Genomic DNA, 15,855 nt, shown 5'->3' with positions numbered 1-15,855 from the left:
TCTGTCTCTCCCTTCCGCCTGTCCTCACCTAGATGCCAAGCTCCATGTTTGTGTCACCTCAGTATCCCCAGCTCCTAGAACAGGGCCTCACACACAGTAGGTTCTCAGGAAGTAGTTTTGCATGGATGAATGAAGGGGTATTGATGCTTAAAGGCTTGGGCGGGGGTGTCTGTTTTCTGTCCCTCTCCTGTTCCAGCCAGATCTTCTGAGGTGTGTGGGAATGGAGCTGTGGACACTTGCTGTCCCTGGGCCCTGTCCCAGGCAGAAGTGACAGTTGCGGTGGCAGCCCTGTCCCGGGCTGACTTCCTGCCAGCTGCTCCAGGCTATTCCTGGGCTGTGAGCCCCCAGCCCAGGAACTCTCCTCTGGCAGGCAGACAGACAGGCAGCGAGAAAGGGACAGACACTCACAGCCGCCGCGACTCATGGGCCCTCTCCCCTTGTTCTCTCTTCCAGGCTCCAGGGAGCAGCCTCAGGGCCAGGGAGACAATGGTCTCGGTGACTATGGGTGAGTCTGTGGCCTTCTCTCCGGGGCCCCCTCTCCCCACTGCCCTTTTTGAGGTATGACCTTGGTGGGGGAGACGGGGTGGGGGAGGGAGGGCTGGGTCACTGGCAGGAACAGCTGTACTCTGAGGCGCGTGGGGGCGGGGCGGGGCCTGCTCTAGGCCTACCCGCCCCGGCCTCTCCATGCCTTGGCCTCCTGACAGTGTGGTCCAGCCGCGCGGGACTTGGGTTGTGGAGTCCCGCAGATCGCCCACGTGGCCCCTCACCTGTAAAATGGCGATGCCGGCACTCCCTGCGTCCTGGGATGCTGTAAGGATTCAGGAAGTTATTGCATGTGAAATCTTGGGCCTAGGTCTCAGCAAACGTTAGCTATTTTTATCCTCATGAGCCTCGTCACCGTGTTCCCTTCAAGCTCTGTATTTTGGGATTGCCGCAGCACAGAGGTTAGCTGGTAGCTTTTAGATTTTTTGAGATTTGTTCATATGGGAGACGATGTAAAACGTATCTGTGTGGTTATAATAGCAGTTCAAAAGTGAACGGCTGGGCACATCCTCTGGGATTCTATTTACATACAGCACAAACACAGGCAAAGCCAATCTGTGCTGTCGGAAGGTGGTGGTTGCCCTGGCGAGGCGGGGAGAAGTGACCACAAAGGGAATACGAGGTGGGGGCTTCTGGGATGTCAGGAATGTATTTCCTGATCTGGGTGCTGGTTACGTGGGCGTGTTCATTTATGAAAATGTATCAACTTGTGTGTACTTTTGTGCATATACATTGTAGTTCAATAAAAAGATTAAAAAAAAAAAAAAGCAAACCCTCTGTAATCATCCAGGTCAAGAAATGGAATGTTGCAGCCCTCCTGAGGGCCCCACCCCAACACAAACCCCCTCCCTCATCCGCATGGAATAAACCACTATCCTAGCTTTGTGATAATCTCTTCGGCCCTTTCTTTATACTTGAACCACCAGTGAAAACATTCCCGTACGGACTTTGGTTTTGAACTTCTATGAGTGGAACTCCTGCCATGTGGTCTTTTGTGTCTGGCTTCTTTGGCTTGACGTACTGTCTGAGGGTTGTCGGTGTTGCTGCGTGTAACTGTAGTCCTTTCCTTTGCCCTACTGTGTGGATGTTCCATGTGAGTGCCCACCGTTTGTTTATCAATGCTGCTGTCACTGGATCTTGCGTTGTTTCTGGCTTGGGACCATTCCAGACAAGCTGCTGCGAATACTCTAGTGCCTGTCTGCTGGTGTGGACAGCAGCCCGCACCTCACTGAGTCTGGGGCACGATGTTGCCCGTCTTCTCGTTTCCTCAGTAGGGGTGCGTTTCACAGCCGCTGCCTCTGAGCATTTACCTGGCAGCATATTTTCCTCCTTCGCAGGACACGAGACGATGGGGAGGGCCAGGGGTGGGGACTCTGGCAGTTTCTCGACTTTGCTTCAGGCAGCCAGCTACCCCCAAACTACGTGGCACTTTTTCCCCGCTTCCTAGCAGCTTAATTGAGATACAATTCGCATTTCATACAGTTCACCTATTTGGAGTGCACAGCTCAATGGTTTTCCTATTTTGTGTTCACAGAGTTATACAACCGTCACCACAGTCAATTTCCAACATGGTCATCCCTCCCCTAGAGACCCCATACCCGTTGGCAGTCATTCCCCCGCCCCCAGCCCCTGCCACCACTAATCTGCTTTCTGTGTCTCTAGCGCTCTGTAGACTGACCTGTTCTGGACATTTCATGTAAATGGAATCATTATGTGGCGCTTTTCGATACTTAGACAAAGGTGCCCACTTTTGGCTAATGGGACCCGGGCCCCATGGCCTGGCAGGCGGACCGTGCCTGGGCACAGTGGGAAAAGGCCCCCTTGCCTCTGGGCTGGTGGAGGAAGTCCTGAGGGCCTGGGCCCCTCACCTGCCTGCGTCCTGGGGAGACGGGCCTGTGGCGGGGGCGCAGGGGCCTCCTGGGGAGAGGTGTGGCCCCTGGGCCTGGGCCCTGCACTGCCACCCATGCAGCGTCTGACCCAGAGTGTCTCTTTCTCCACTCTGAGCCTCAGTTGTCTCATCAGCGACATGGGCATAGTAATATGCAATTTATTCTCATCTAAAGTAGCACGGATTGTTGGCTGCAGTGTTCTCTGCCATGAGAAAGCAAAGAAAATGTTGCCGATTAAACCGTGGCACACCACTGATCGTGAGGTAGAGCCTAGTTTCGGAGATATTAAAATGTGGAAAAAAGTGCTACTTGGAATTAACAATCTTATCTAACACCTGGCCTGACACGTCAGCATCAGTTTGAAAGTCACATCGAAGAGGCCGACAGGTTTAGAAATAGTAAAGCTCCGTGGGTGGTGTCTGCCTGGTCTTGGCCTTGGCTCCGTGTGTATTGCTGGCAGAATAATATGATGATGAAGATGGTGGTGGCAGTGGCTGTAGTGGGTTGAGGACATCCTCTGGGCCAGGTGTCATTTAAAGCCGTCTGTGTGGACTTCCTCACTGAGTCAGTGCAGTGACCCCAGGACATTGGCGCTGTTGTCACTAGAATGTCAGCTCCAGCTCCATGAGGAAAGGGGCATTGTCTTGTGCCCTGTGGTCTCCTCAGTGCCTAGAAGAGGACCTGGTCTGTGCCTGGTTCTCTGTGAACACTTGTTCAAGGTATTATCCTAAATTTAGTGAAAGGAAACTGAGGCACTGAGTGTTAACTTGCCCAGAGTCCCTCAGCCGGGAAATGGCAGAGCCAGGATTTGAACCGAAGCTCCAAAGCCTGTGCTCTAACCTCCGTGCCCGTGGAGGCTCTGTGACCCTTCTTTCCATCCACCTCTGGATCCTGTCACCCTCGAGTGGGCCCACTGATGAGCCCTCGGTCCCCCAGGTCAGTCATTGGCCAAGCATGATGCCGCCGGTCACGTTCCAGGGCAGGGCAGAGCTGTAGAGAGAAGGCGTGCGGGAGCACAGGGGCCTGGGCCTCTGCTGCAGGTTAGCAGTGTGGCCTGCAGCGCGTGGCCCAACCTCGCCCTGCCTGTTTCCGCACTGGCAGAGGAGGAGTCATAATGCACTGAACTCGCGGGCGGGTGGGCTCAGTTCCATAGTACGTGTGAAGCACTCAGCTGGGGCCTGGCGTGTTATGAGCGTTTAATTTGTGGAACCACTGCTTTTGTGGTTTTGCTGCCGCTGTTCTCTAAAGAGAGTAATGTGAGTAATGAGCCCTGTCCACCCCCCCAGCCACTTCTGAGTGGATCCAGTTCTTTAAGGAAGCCGGCATTCCTCCGGGACCTGCAGTCAATTATGCTGTGATGTTTGTGGATAACAGGTAAGGCGGCTGGGGGGACAGAGCTGAACCGGGGTGGGCGGGGGAGTAGACAGGATTCTGGCTGGCCCGGCAACCCGGGCCCACTGTGGCCTCACTGCTGACCCTCTGCTGTAGGATCCAGAAGAGCATGCTGCTGGATCTCAACAAGGAAATCATGAACGAGCTGGGCGTGACTGTGGTGGGTGACATCATCGCCATCCTTAAGCATGCTAAGGTGGTGCACCGCCAGGTGGGTGCTCTGCCCAACCTCTCTGTCCGTGGGTTTAGGGTTGGGGTGGAGGGGCAGTGGCAGAGTGAACAGGAGGCTTGGAAGCAAAGGCAGGCAGACCTGGGTTCTGAGGCTGGTTCTTCCATTTTGCTGTGTGACGTTAGGCACTTTGCCTAACTTCTCTGAGCCTTACTGTCTCAATGCAGATAGGCAAACCTATTTTGCAGGGTAGTTGTAAGTATTGAGTCATACGAAGCCCTAATACGGGGTAAACTGCCCTTAGTGGGGCCTCAGTAAAGGCTCTCTGTAATTATCATCATCACTAGTTCTCATCTTCCTCATGATAAGTATCTTGACCAGGACTTTTCTCTGTCCCCAGGACAGGAGCTCCCTCTGTAGGACCCATTTGGTGACTGAGCCAACAACATGGCGGTTCCATTCTTGGCCTCTCTGCTTACAGTGACTTTAGACCAGTGAGGTCACCTCCCTGAGGTCCTCTGAAACGGGCTTTGCACACACCCCTGCTGTGTCACGTCGCGGTGGCATCTGCCAGATGGTGTCTGCGGCACCCAGTGCCTGGCCTGGAGTGAGTGCGTGTCGAGTTAGGATCGCTAACACCTGCCGAGCCCCGTCTCCATCCCTCATACATATGACCCTGTTACTCCTCACGCCGCCTGCCCGCCTTACTGAGAAGGAAGCCTGTTCTCGAGCGGCTCTCGAGCACGCCGCTTCACCAGGTGGTGGCTGCTGGGCTTATTCTCACCTCTCACCACGCTTAGTAGCTTCCTCCGTCCCAGGGACAGGCCTTCATCTGTCCATGATCCAGGACGGACCCCACCGTGAGCGCTTTCTCAAGCCAGGGGCTTTCTCGGCCTTATCCCAGAGAAGGTCACTGAGCAAAACTTTTTTTTTCTTTAAACTTTTACATTTGGGAACAGTTTTAGATTCTAGAAAAGTTCCAACACTAGTACGGAAAGCTTCTGTGTTTCCTTCGCCCGCCTTCCCCTAATGTTAGCATTGTACATAGTCGTGGCGCATCTGTCACAACTGAGAGATGAGTATCAGCGCGCGTCCGTTAACTACACTCCAGGCTACTGGGGTTTCATCAGTTTTTCCGCTAATGTCCTTTTTCTGTTCCAGGAAACCACGTTGCATTTTCTTATTGTATCTCCTTAGTCTCTTGATTTGTGAGTTTCATAGTCTTCTGAGGTGCCGCTTCTGAAGAGCCCTGGGCGGCTGTTGTGTAGAATGCCCCTCAGCTGGGGTTTGTCTGATGTTTTCTCACGGCTAGGAGACAAATACTTTGAAATCTCCTCTCACAGGGGCATTCGGATCCCCCTGGTGTTGCTCAGATCTCTGGGTCTCCGATTCCCCCGCCTCGTGTCCCTGTCCCCCGGGTAATCCAGGTGTCAATTTTTTCCAGGACATGTGCAAAGCTGCCACTGAGTCGGTGCCCTGCAGCCCCAGCCCCCTCCCTGGCGAGGTTCGCCGAGGCGCCTGCAGCGGTGAGTTCCCTCGGCTCGGCCTCCTTATGCTCGGGATTCTCACACTCCGGCAGCGAGGGGGCCGCACCCGGAGCTTGCAGAGCTGCGAGCAAAGCCATGGGGGCCTCTTCTCTTAGGGAAAAATAAGCTGGGTAGTGAAGGGCTGTGTATACAGTCACTGCTCATTCTGGTAGTTCTCTTCTTTAAAGGCGCTGCGAACATTGAATTAGCCAACACGGACCCACTGGTCCCAGGGGAGCTACAGGGTTAGGTTCCTACAGGCCTCTGGTCACAACATTTTTGTCTGCTGATCAGTACCTCGCCTTATTTTATGTGTATTTCTGTTTAAAGACACTTTATTTAGGGGGCCAGCCCCGTGGCCGAGTGGTTCAGTTCGCACACTCTGCCCAGAGTTTTGCTGGTTCAGATTCCAGGCACGGACATGGCACCGCTCATCAGGCCATGCTGAGGTGGCGTGCCACATGCCACAAGCAGAAGGACCTACAACTAAAATATACAACTATGTACTGTGTAGCTTTGGGGAGAAGAGAAGAAGAAAAAAAAAGATTGGCAACAGAAGTTAGCTCAGGTGCCGATCTTAAAAAAATAGATAAATAAAGACACTTTATTTAATATATATTGTTGCTTGACTAACATTGAGCTCTTGGCCAACAGCACGATAACTCACGCCTGAGGCTCACCATGGCCTTCTCGAGCTTAGGGACACTAGACAGCACTTCACCATTGTGCTTGGGGGCCATTTGAAACAGGAAAATCTAAGAAAAAGCACAAAAATGTGAAAAATGTGCCACTGAATAGATCGCAAAAAGGACACTTGTTTTCTGTATGAGAGCTGCAACCAGAAGGCCGTAGTTGACCTCAGATGGGGCGTGTGCATTGATTGACTCAAGTTTTTCGCCATTCTGGGCATGCCTGTGAATGACCGCAAAAGCACCACAAGCTTGGTTTGGGGGTCACAAATAAATTTTAGCAAATAGGCAAATTTGCAAATATGGAATCTCTGAGAATTGATTGTATTTATACTTTTATTTTTTCAACAGTGTGATACTTTAAAAAAATAACCATAAACTTAAAAAATTTAACGTGCGTATAAGTTAGTTTTGCTGCTTAACAAGCCATCCCAAAACTGGTTTAAAACAGAGACTTTTATTTCTTTTGAAATTTTTTTTTTGCTGAAGAAGATTTGCCCTGTGCTAACATCAGTTGCCAGTCCCCCTCTTTTTTTTTTTTTTTTGAAGATTATCCCTGAGTTAGCACCTTGCCTATCTTCCTCTATTTTTGGTGTGTGGGACACCTCCACAGTGTGGTTGGTGAGTCGAGTAGGTCCACAACCTGGATCCAAACCCGCAAACCCAGGCTGCCAAAGTGGAGTGCTTGGAACTAACTACTCGGCCACAGGGCCGGGCCCTCTTTCTCCTGATTTTATGACTTGGCTTGTCAATTCTGTTCTCGGCCACCCCACTGATCTCAGTGGTCACCTGGCAGCTCGGTTGAGGCTGGGTGATCTAGAATGGCCTCACTCACGTCTGATGGTTGGCTCGATGTTATCTGGGCCGAAAGGGGTGACTTGGCCACCTGTGTCTCGTTATCCAGCAGGCTAGTCTGGGCTTGTCCACACAGTGGCGGGTGCAGGGTTTCCAGAAGCAGCCGAAGAGGGCAGGCCCCAAGGTGCAAAGTACCTCTTAAGCCTCTGCTTGTATAACATTGGCCAACGCAAGTCACGTGGCTGGGCCCAGAATCAGTGTGGGCAGGGCCGACTCGAGGGAGGCTCAACAAATTGGGGTTCCTTTCTGCATCAGTCTCCCACAGTTTACATGCAGCAAAGGGTTTAGATCATAACAGTACATCCAAATGACTTTCACAAAGGGACACCCACATAGCCAGCAGCACCCAAACCCAGAAACAGGAACATGACCAGTGTCACTGCCCCCTCGAGGATACCCACTACCCTGATTTCTACCAACATGGATTAGTTTGGCCAGTCTTTCAAGTCTGTGTAGAAGCCAGCCTGCTGGTGTAGTGGTTAAGTTCATGTGCTCCGCTTTGGTGGCCTGGGGTTTGCCAGTTCAGATCCCAGGCAGGGACGTATGCACCACTTATCAAGCCATGCTGTGGTGGTGTCCCACATATAAAATAGAGGAGGAGGATGGGCACAGATGTTAGCTTACAGCCAATCTTCCTCAGCAAAAAAAAAAAAAAAAAAAAAGAGTCTCAAGTCTATGTAAATGAAATCACACAGTAGGTACTTTTCATGCCATTCTGAATGCCTTCCATAGTTTAAAATAAGTCTGAAAAATGAAAAGTAGCAAACATAAACCCTAGTGGAGAAAGTCGGCAATTGAGAAGAGAAGGAGAAGCAGGTGAGGAAGGAAAGGAGGGGAAGAGTGCCCAGAATCACTTTCCTGAGGTGGCCGCTGGTGTACGCTTTATGACACGGGATACATGTGTCCTCTTGGGGAAACAGAGCAGTCTTTTCTCCCCTCACATCCTGGCTGTGGCTCAGCTTCTGTAGAGCCCAGGCAGGGGGGTTTCCCTCCCTCAAATGGTGCTCACGCGCCGTGATAAAGCATCCTACCCCGGAGCCCGTTTGAGCAAGACGGTTCCCTCCGTGTGCTCTGCGAGAGCGGGGCCCTCAGCCACATACCTCTGGCAGCAGGACGGCCCCGTCTATGGCCCGGCCGGTCAGAGAGGGCCGCGAGTGACTCTCCCCGTCAGAGTCTGCACAGCCGCTCGCAAGGAAGCCACCTCTCCAGCTTGAGAAGGGTCTGAGGAAACGAGGAAACGTCTTGGCGAAACTGTGGAAGGGTATATAGCCGATTGTTACCAGGGAGGGAGCAGGGCTGAAAACTCCCCCTGTCTGTCCTGGGGGAGGGGAGCAGGTCTGATTGGGAGGGCCCCGCAGGGCCATGGGTGTGTGGGAGCTCACCTTTTGTTAAGTGGTCTGTATGGGCTTGATGTATTTTCCTGTATGTTATAGTTAGAATTTTTTTAAAAAGGCAATATGTAATTATAATGTGTTGATGGTCATTATGGGCACTTCAGGAGGCTTTGAGAGGGAGCACATAGCAGGAAAAGAGACTTCTTAGGGGGGTAGGTAGGACAAAATACCAAAACCTGAAAGCCATTGGAGGGGGCTACCAGGCCTGTCCAGCAAGCAGTGGTAGCATGAAGATTCCCCCCTTCTTTCCCCACAGGGCTTCCCTGAGAGCTGGCCTTTTTTTGCTAAGGAAGATTGGCCTTGAGCTAACATCTTTGCCAGTCTTCCTCTATTTTGTATGTGGGTCACCGCCACTGCATGGCCGCCAGTGAGTGGTGTAGGTCTGTGCCCAGGAACTGAACCTGGGCCGCCGAAGCAGAGTGTGCTGAACTTAACCACTAGGCCACAGGGCCGGCCCCCCAAGAGCTCTTGAAAGCCGTGTGCTCAGGCTAGCAGCAGCTGCACCCTGAGACAAGACCTGTCACTTTCCCACAATGGCATTGGCCCCCCAGTCTGTGTGCTATAGCTCCCACCTCGCACCCTGGGACAGCCCGCCTCCCTCTCCACTGAAGACAGGGGCCCCCAGACACTGCCCCCATCCCCAGAGGAGGCCACTGCTTTCCGTGCCCAGCCCAGCTGGAGCCGGACCTGCACTGCCCAGGGGCCTGGCTGAGTGAGCCGCTCCCCGAGACACAGTGCCTCATCTGTAGAGCTGGTTTGCGGTGTATCCTGTCTACAGAGGTGCTGGGAGGTTTGGTGGCGACGTTCCTTCTTTCAGGAGGTGTTTCCTGAGGACCCATGAAGCATTAGACATCGTTTTGGGCACTGGGGATACAGCAGGAAACTGTCTCATCACGGGGCTCGTGTGCTGGTGGGAGAGACCACCAATAGACAGATAGATGTAATTTCACGTCAAGCAGCGCTCAGGGCTTGAAGAAAAGAAAGCCTGGTGCGGGGGAGGGCGGTAGAGGGGGGTGGGTGGTCCGGGGAGCCTTCCCAGAGGAGGCGCCGCCTGAGAGGGGACCTGAGTAAAGAGTCAGAGCGAACCCCCCGAGACTCGGGGAACTGCATGCCGGGCTGTGGGAACAGCAAGTGCCCTGAGGAGGCGCACGCTTCTGAGCGAGGAAGATCCTGGGACGGCGACTGAGCTGCAATGGAGAGGAGGGATGAGCTCAGGGATGGGTGAAGTGTCAGGGGAACCAGTCTGGTCTGGGGCCTCAGGAAAGGCTGCCAGGCAGGAGGGGTGGGCTAGTTCCCGTCGCCCCACTCCCAAGCATCCCCCCACGAGGACAGTGCAGCCACAGGGTGCCTCCGGCCACCCCTTCCCCATTCAGTCCCCAGGCTTGCCACCTCCATCCTGGCCTCTTTCCCAGGGCCCGCCCAACCAGACGCTCCTCTTTCCTCCCACAGCCGCCTCCCGAATGATCGCCAACAGCCTGAACCGTGACTCCCCACCCGGCACTCCCCCCAGGCGGCCAGACACCGGCACCTCCAAGATCTCCGTCACCGTGTCCAACAAGATGGCAGCAAAGAGTGCCAAGGCTGCCGGTGAGGGCGCTCGGGCAGGTGGCAGGGGAGCTGGAGGTGAATGTGGGTTGGCAGGCAGTACTGGGGGTCGTGTTGCCAACATTGCAAGGTGCTTTGACGGCCATTGGCATCCAGAGTGTTCGGGCCTGGTCAAGTCGCTGCACCTCTGTGGGCCTCGCCCTCCACGTCTGTGGAATGGGGCTGGGACAGCCTCCACAGAGGACCGTGGAGGCGCTCGAGGCGGTGTGTTTGAACACGGTGCACCGTGGTTCTCACTCAGTGGTCGCTTCAGTGTTTTGATTTTCCGTTTGATTTATTGTGGTAAGAACACTTAACGTGAGGTCTACCCTCCTAACGAAGTTTGACACGTACAGTACAGTGTTGTTGACTATGGGTGGTTCAGTCTTTTTTTAACAGATGTTCACTGAGCCCCGCACTGGTGCCCAGCCCTGTGCTTGATGCCTGGGGTCAAAGGTAAAGAAGCTACTGTTTCCTCTCAGCAGCCGGAGGGATCCTTCAGAACATTCTATCTGAGCCTTTCACACCCTTCTCTAGAACTCTCCGGGGCTTCCCATTGTTCCGGTCATGGAGTCCAGTCTTCCCATGTGGCCTTACAGGGCCCTGTGTAGTGTGGATTCCTCTTGTGTATCTCCCCCTTGCTGGCTCAGATCCCTTCCGGGCCCCTTCCCATCTTGGGGCCTTTGCCCCGATGTCCCCTTCTCCTGGAGCGCTCTTCCTCTGCAGATGTTTCCATGCTGGGCCTCGGTTCCTCTCCTCAGTCTCCTTGAAAGCTGGGCATGCGACTCCGGCCTCGGGCTTCCGAGCCCTCCCTCTATCCACCACACTCTCCGGCCTTTGTTGGACCCATCCCCACAACAATGATCTTAGCACAAGTGGAAACTGAGGCCCAGGCATGGGCTTCGTTTATTCTGGTGCCCAGCCCCATCGCGCCCTGACCGCCTCCATCACACACTCCTCTTTTTGCTGTGTGTGTTTGACAGTGCCTCACCCCCTCTGGCCTTTTGATTTGTGTGCCACGAGCAAGAAAGTTCAAATTAATTTCCAAAGTATTAAAAAAATGGTGGGCCTGTGGGGAACTGGCACTGTTACCCCTCGACATGTTTGAAGGGGTTCTTTTTTTAAAAATGCAAGTATGCTTTGTTTATACACAAATAAGTGTAGAGCTTGAGTGATTTTTAAGTGAGCAGGCCTGTGAAACCACTGCCTAGATGGAGCTCTCCCCCACCCAGCATCTGAGGGCACTCCGGCTGGGCTGGGAGGGGAGCCTGCTCGGGGCAGGGACGGAGCCACAGAGAACCTGGGTGGCCCGCTCCCGCCTGGGGATTCTGAGTGTCTGTGCAGCCAGCTTGCCCAGACCTCTGCCTTTCTCGGTTCAGAGTCAGTGGTGAAGAGGGTGGTGGGGAAGATAGGGGATTCCAGTCGTGCAAGGGCATAGAGATGAAGGGCACACGTGTGGCCTTTGCAGGGCGTCCAGCCCCCATCCCCAGAGAACATTCCACCCCAGAAGGTGCTCACCGCTGCCCCCCTTCCCCAGCTGCCCTGGCCCGCCGGGAGGAGGAGAGCCTGGCCGTTCCCACCAAGCGGCGTCGGGTCACTGCCGAGATGGAGGGGAAATACATCATCAACATGCCCAAAGGCACCACGCCCCGGACCCGCAAGATCCTGGAGCAGCAGCAGGCAGCGAAAGGTACGGCCTGCAGGGGCATGCAGGGCGCCGCCGCCTTTCCCTCTGCTGCCTCGGGCAGGGCTGGTCCTACAGGCGTTGGCTGAGACGCAGGCTCTAAGGGACTCTGGGGGTGCTTGGACCAAGGGGACAGCGGTGGTGGCCGTAGGGGAGGGGCCAGTCACCCACTCTGCCCTCTTGTCCTGCAGTTAGTGTAGCTGATGCCTCTTGCCCGAGGGGCAGGGGCCTGGATGCGCTGATGCCAGCCTGGGAAGTGGGTGACTGTGCCTGGCTGAGGGCAGGTCCCCAAAAAAGCGGGAGCTGTCATTCTGGGCCAGAGAGATGCGGCTGAGCGTCAGGGCACAGCTGGGGTTTGTGTCTGGTCGTGTGGAGCTGGTCTTCCTCATAGGAAGCCTTTTAGAATATTGTGTATGTTCTCGTGGAAAGACATTCAGATAGGATGCGGAAGCATATACTGTAAAAAGAAACTCTCCCCCTCACTCCCATAGCCCACGCCTCCTGTTAACCTTTCCAGACCAGCATCCATGAGCTTACGTGCAGCTGTACGTATGTATACACAGGGATGGGTGGTTTTTTTCTTTTTAAACACAAATAGCATCATCTCGTAGGTCTTGTTCTACAGCTTTTTAATTGAGCTCTTTTCACATTAGCGCATGTACAGCTACCTCTTCTTGGTAATGAGGGGTTGGTGTTTCCATCGTATTCGTAAGCCGTCATTTAGTAAGCATCCTCCTGTTGGTGGCTGTTCAGTTTGTTCCTTAGGGAGAGGACTCGTTACCGTTCATCAGATTCCCTCTGACGTCCATGACCCCAAAAGAGTGGAAGGGACGAGCAGGGATTAAGAACTCTTCTCGCACACGCACTTCATGAACTGTAGTACGGTGCAAGGAGTGCGCATCCGTTTGAGTTCATCTTTCCCACGTTTAGCACTAGCTGGAGTGCGTAGGTTAAGATCAACGTGAGCCAACGGCAAAGATGTAAAACCACATGGGGCCTGGTCTGTGGCCGCCTGAACGAGGGCTGCCGGGGGTCCCCGCCCTTGTCTGCACGGTGCTGGCCAGGCTGGGCCCCCAGGGGCCCTCAGCAGAGCTGGCTGATGGCCGTACTTCCCTCCTAGGTGTTCACAGGACGTCTGTGTTTGACCGCCTCGGCGCTGAGACCAAGGCCGACACGACGACGGGGAATAAAGTGAGTTGGCAGTGGGGGGCTCCTCGGGGCCCTTGGCTCTTGTCTCCCTGGGCGCCACTCCTGTCGCTTCCCACCTCTCACCCCTCACATACCCCTTTCCAGCCTGACATCCCTTCTTTGCATGGGTGGCTTCCCTGGCCTCCTACTGCGCCCACCTCTCCCAGTTTCCAGCTGTAAGGGTACGCTGCCCTTAGACCCTTCCCTCTACTGTGTCCCAAAACTCTCTCGGCATCTTCTCTCGAGGTGACTCCCCTCCTGGCCCTGTCTCAGGGGTGCTCCTCCCCCCCCCCCCCCCCCCCCCCGATTCCAGGCAGTCACGGGTCTGATGGCGCCATCTGTCTGCACCGCTCTGCCGCCTCTCCCTGTCCGCTAGTGCAGTGGCCTCCTGACAAGTCCCTGTGCGGCTGCCTTGGCCCTCTCCCACAGTGGCAGCGTGTGCCGCCCACAGGACAGCCACCCACTCCCGCCCCCGAAGTCCTTCCGAGGCTTTCCCTGGGCTCAGGATGAAGCCCGTCCCTCTGGCTGTGGCCTCCCGCAGGCCCAGGTACAGCTGCAGCCTGAGTCCGCAGCCCCGTGTGAATCCTGCTCTGCCACCACCTGGCTGTGTGACCTTGGCCATGTCACTTAAGCCCTTTGTCCCTCAGTTTCCTCATCTGTGTAGTCCCCACCTCATAGGTGGTCATGAGGATCAAGTGGATAGACTCGCACAGCGCTGGGGGCATCCGGTGGGTGGTAGGCACTCTCTCGGTGTCCCCTTGATTCACTGTGGCGAGCTCCCCTGCTGTATGTCCCACCTCCCAGCCCCTCGCTCGCCAGGCTCGCCCGCTCTGGCCTTTTCCCCCTCCTAGAATCTTACTGTGAGCGTGATCATAACACTCAGGATCAGGCGGCTCGAAGGGGCAGCTGTCTAGAGAGCTTGGCACATAGCGAGTGCCCTGTGAATGTGACTGTCATCCCTGCCTTGGTGACTTAGCCTGCACTCTCTTCTCTGCCGGCTCATCCTGAGGGCCTGACTTGCACATGGTGCCTCAGAGACGCTCCCCTGACCTTGGCGAGGAGGCACGGCTGCCCTCCCGCTCCAGCTCCCTCTAGAGAATGCGCTGCTCTCGTAATTACAGAAGTACTTGTGTCATTTCCGATGCCAGGTCTGTCTTCCTCACTGGACTGTGAGGACAGCACAGGTCTGTCCTGGTCACCACTCTGTCCCCAGCACCACCCAGCCCAGGGTCAGGTATAGAGTCGGGACTTAGAAAGTATCTGTTGAGTAAATGACCAGATTCGTCTTTTCTCGCATATTCATCTGTAGACCTTTGCAAATGGTCTTCGCTCTGCATGGCTCACCCCCTCCTCCCCGTCATTATTAGACCCACTGCCAGTCAGCTTCCAGATCTCGGCTCAGATGGCCCTTCTCCAGGGAGCCTGCCCTGGACTTTGGGCGAGGTCAGGAGCCTCCTCTGAGCTCCCCAGCTCCCTGGACTGCCCCTGCCATGGCTCTAACCACTATCTGGAGTGTCACCAAGGTGTGTTTCTCCCAACTGCGAGCCCCATGAGGCCAGGCACAGATGACGCAGCTGTCTGTGAAGGCGTGTTGAGTGACTGAATGAAAATGACTCTTTTGTCCTGTCTCTGACCTCCACAGCCCACAGGAGTCTTCAGCCGCCTGGGGGCCACCCCAGAGATGGATGAGGATCTGGCTTGGGACAGTGACAACGACAGCAGTAGCAGCTCCGTCCTGCAGTATGCCGGGGTCCTGAAGAAGCTAGGCCGGGGCCCAGCCAAGGCCAGTGCGCAGCCGGCGCTGACTGTCAAAGCCAAGGCCACGAGCTCGGCGCCCACGGCTGCTGCCCCAACGCTGCGGCGCCTGGCCCTCGCCTCACGCCCCGGGCTCGAGAGGAAGCCGGAGTCCCTGTCCAAAGTCAGCATCATCCAGAGACTGGGCAAGGCGGCCCTCGTGCCCGAGGCCCAGGACAGCCAGGTCACGAGCACCAAGAGTAAGTCTTCGACTGAGGTCAAAGTCACCATTAAGAGGACCCTGGTGGGGCCCCGGGGGAGCAGCTCCAGCGAGGGCCTTGGTGCCCAGATGGACCATGCGGGCACCGTGAGTGTGTTCAAAAGACTGGGCCGCAGGACCTAGCCCCGGCTGGGCGCAGGCCCCTCCAGGCAGAGGCTTCCTCGAGGGCGCGCCCGCCCTGCTGCCGGCTTCTGGACGACACTGCTTGTCTCCCTCAGGCGTTCGAGCCGGGCCGAGCTTTCTGGGGGTTCACCCCGTTCTTCCGAGTCTGAGACGGTCGTTGTGGCCTGGCCTTGCCGCTCTGGGGCGCTGCCTACTGTCGTGTCCTAGTTCTCTCCTCTGACTGCGGCCTTGGCAGGACCCCTCTCCACCCCTCCCCGTGCCCAGTGTCCTCTTCCCTCCTGCCCCACTTCCTCCCTCTCAGCAGCAGCTGCTGCCCTCATCCCCCCTGGCTCTTCGCCTCCCGGTCCCCCAGAGTGGGTGTCCCCTGGAGGGGCTTCCCATCCCGCCCGCCTCCCCCCACTGCTGACTTCCCACCCCTCCCCTACTCCTCCGCCCCCCCCCCCCACACACACTTTACTTCTCTGTCTCTCCCTCTCTTCACTCTGTTCATTTCTCTTCTGTTTTCTGTCCCCGTGGCAAGGCCCGACTGTGCGCTGCGTCCTGCCTGACCCTCCAGCACTGCCGGCCTCCCCGCGGGCCCCGCGTCGACGGTGGCGTCGAGCCTGTTGAGACTGTTAGCCGCCCTCACTCCCAGGCTGGAGGGACCGCCCCACGCCCTGGGCTGCAGCAGGGGCACCTCCATTTTCCTGCCCCGGCATCTTTTTCTCTGAAAGTCTGTGGCAGGGGGTGGGCAAGGGGCACTGGGGAGGGAGGCCAGTGCTGGAAGAGAAGAGAACGGCTGTTTTAATATATTTTTGTGACTTTC

General features: G+C 55.7%; 1 protein-coding gene across 31 annotated transcripts in view; it reads left to right on the top strand.

The window, feature by feature from the left end:
• The window catches only part of C9H19orf47 (chromosome 9 C19orf47 homolog), a 19,291-nt gene extending 3,436 nt beyond the window's left edge, over nt 1–15,855 (top strand). For 5 of the 31 annotated variants that reach the window (XM_070557802.1, XM_008534620.2, XM_070557803.1 and 2 more), the window contains 9 exons: nt 454–505; nt 3,719–3,806; nt 3,921–4,035; nt 5,438–5,519; nt 9,907–10,044; nt 11,579–11,731; nt 12,846–12,916; nt 14,556–14,907; nt 15,571–15,855. In XM_070557802.1, coding sequence (XP_070413903.1) covers nt 487–505; nt 3,719–3,806; nt 3,921–4,035; nt 5,438–5,519; nt 9,907–10,044; nt 11,579–11,731; nt 12,846–12,916; nt 14,556–14,907; nt 15,571–15,659 — 1,107 coding nt within the window. In that variant the 5' untranslated portion in view covers nt 454–486 and the 3' untranslated portion in view covers nt 15,660–15,855. Of the gene's footprint in view, nt 1–351; nt 559–3,718; nt 3,807–3,920; nt 4,036–5,437; nt 5,520–9,906; nt 10,045–11,509; nt 11,732–12,845; nt 12,917–14,555; nt 15,251–15,570 lie in introns of those variants that run through there. The other 26 variants (XM_008534616.2, XM_070557793.1, XM_070557796.1 and 23 more) reach the window with 10 other exon arrangements.

Source organism: Equus przewalskii, chromosome 9 (assembly GCF_037783145.1).
Source record: "Equus przewalskii isolate Varuska chromosome 9, EquPr2, whole genome shotgun sequence".
Classification (NCBI taxonomy): Eukaryota; Metazoa; Chordata; class Mammalia; order Perissodactyla; family Equidae; genus Equus; species Equus przewalskii.
This window is presented reverse-complemented; position numbering and strand designations above follow the sequence as displayed.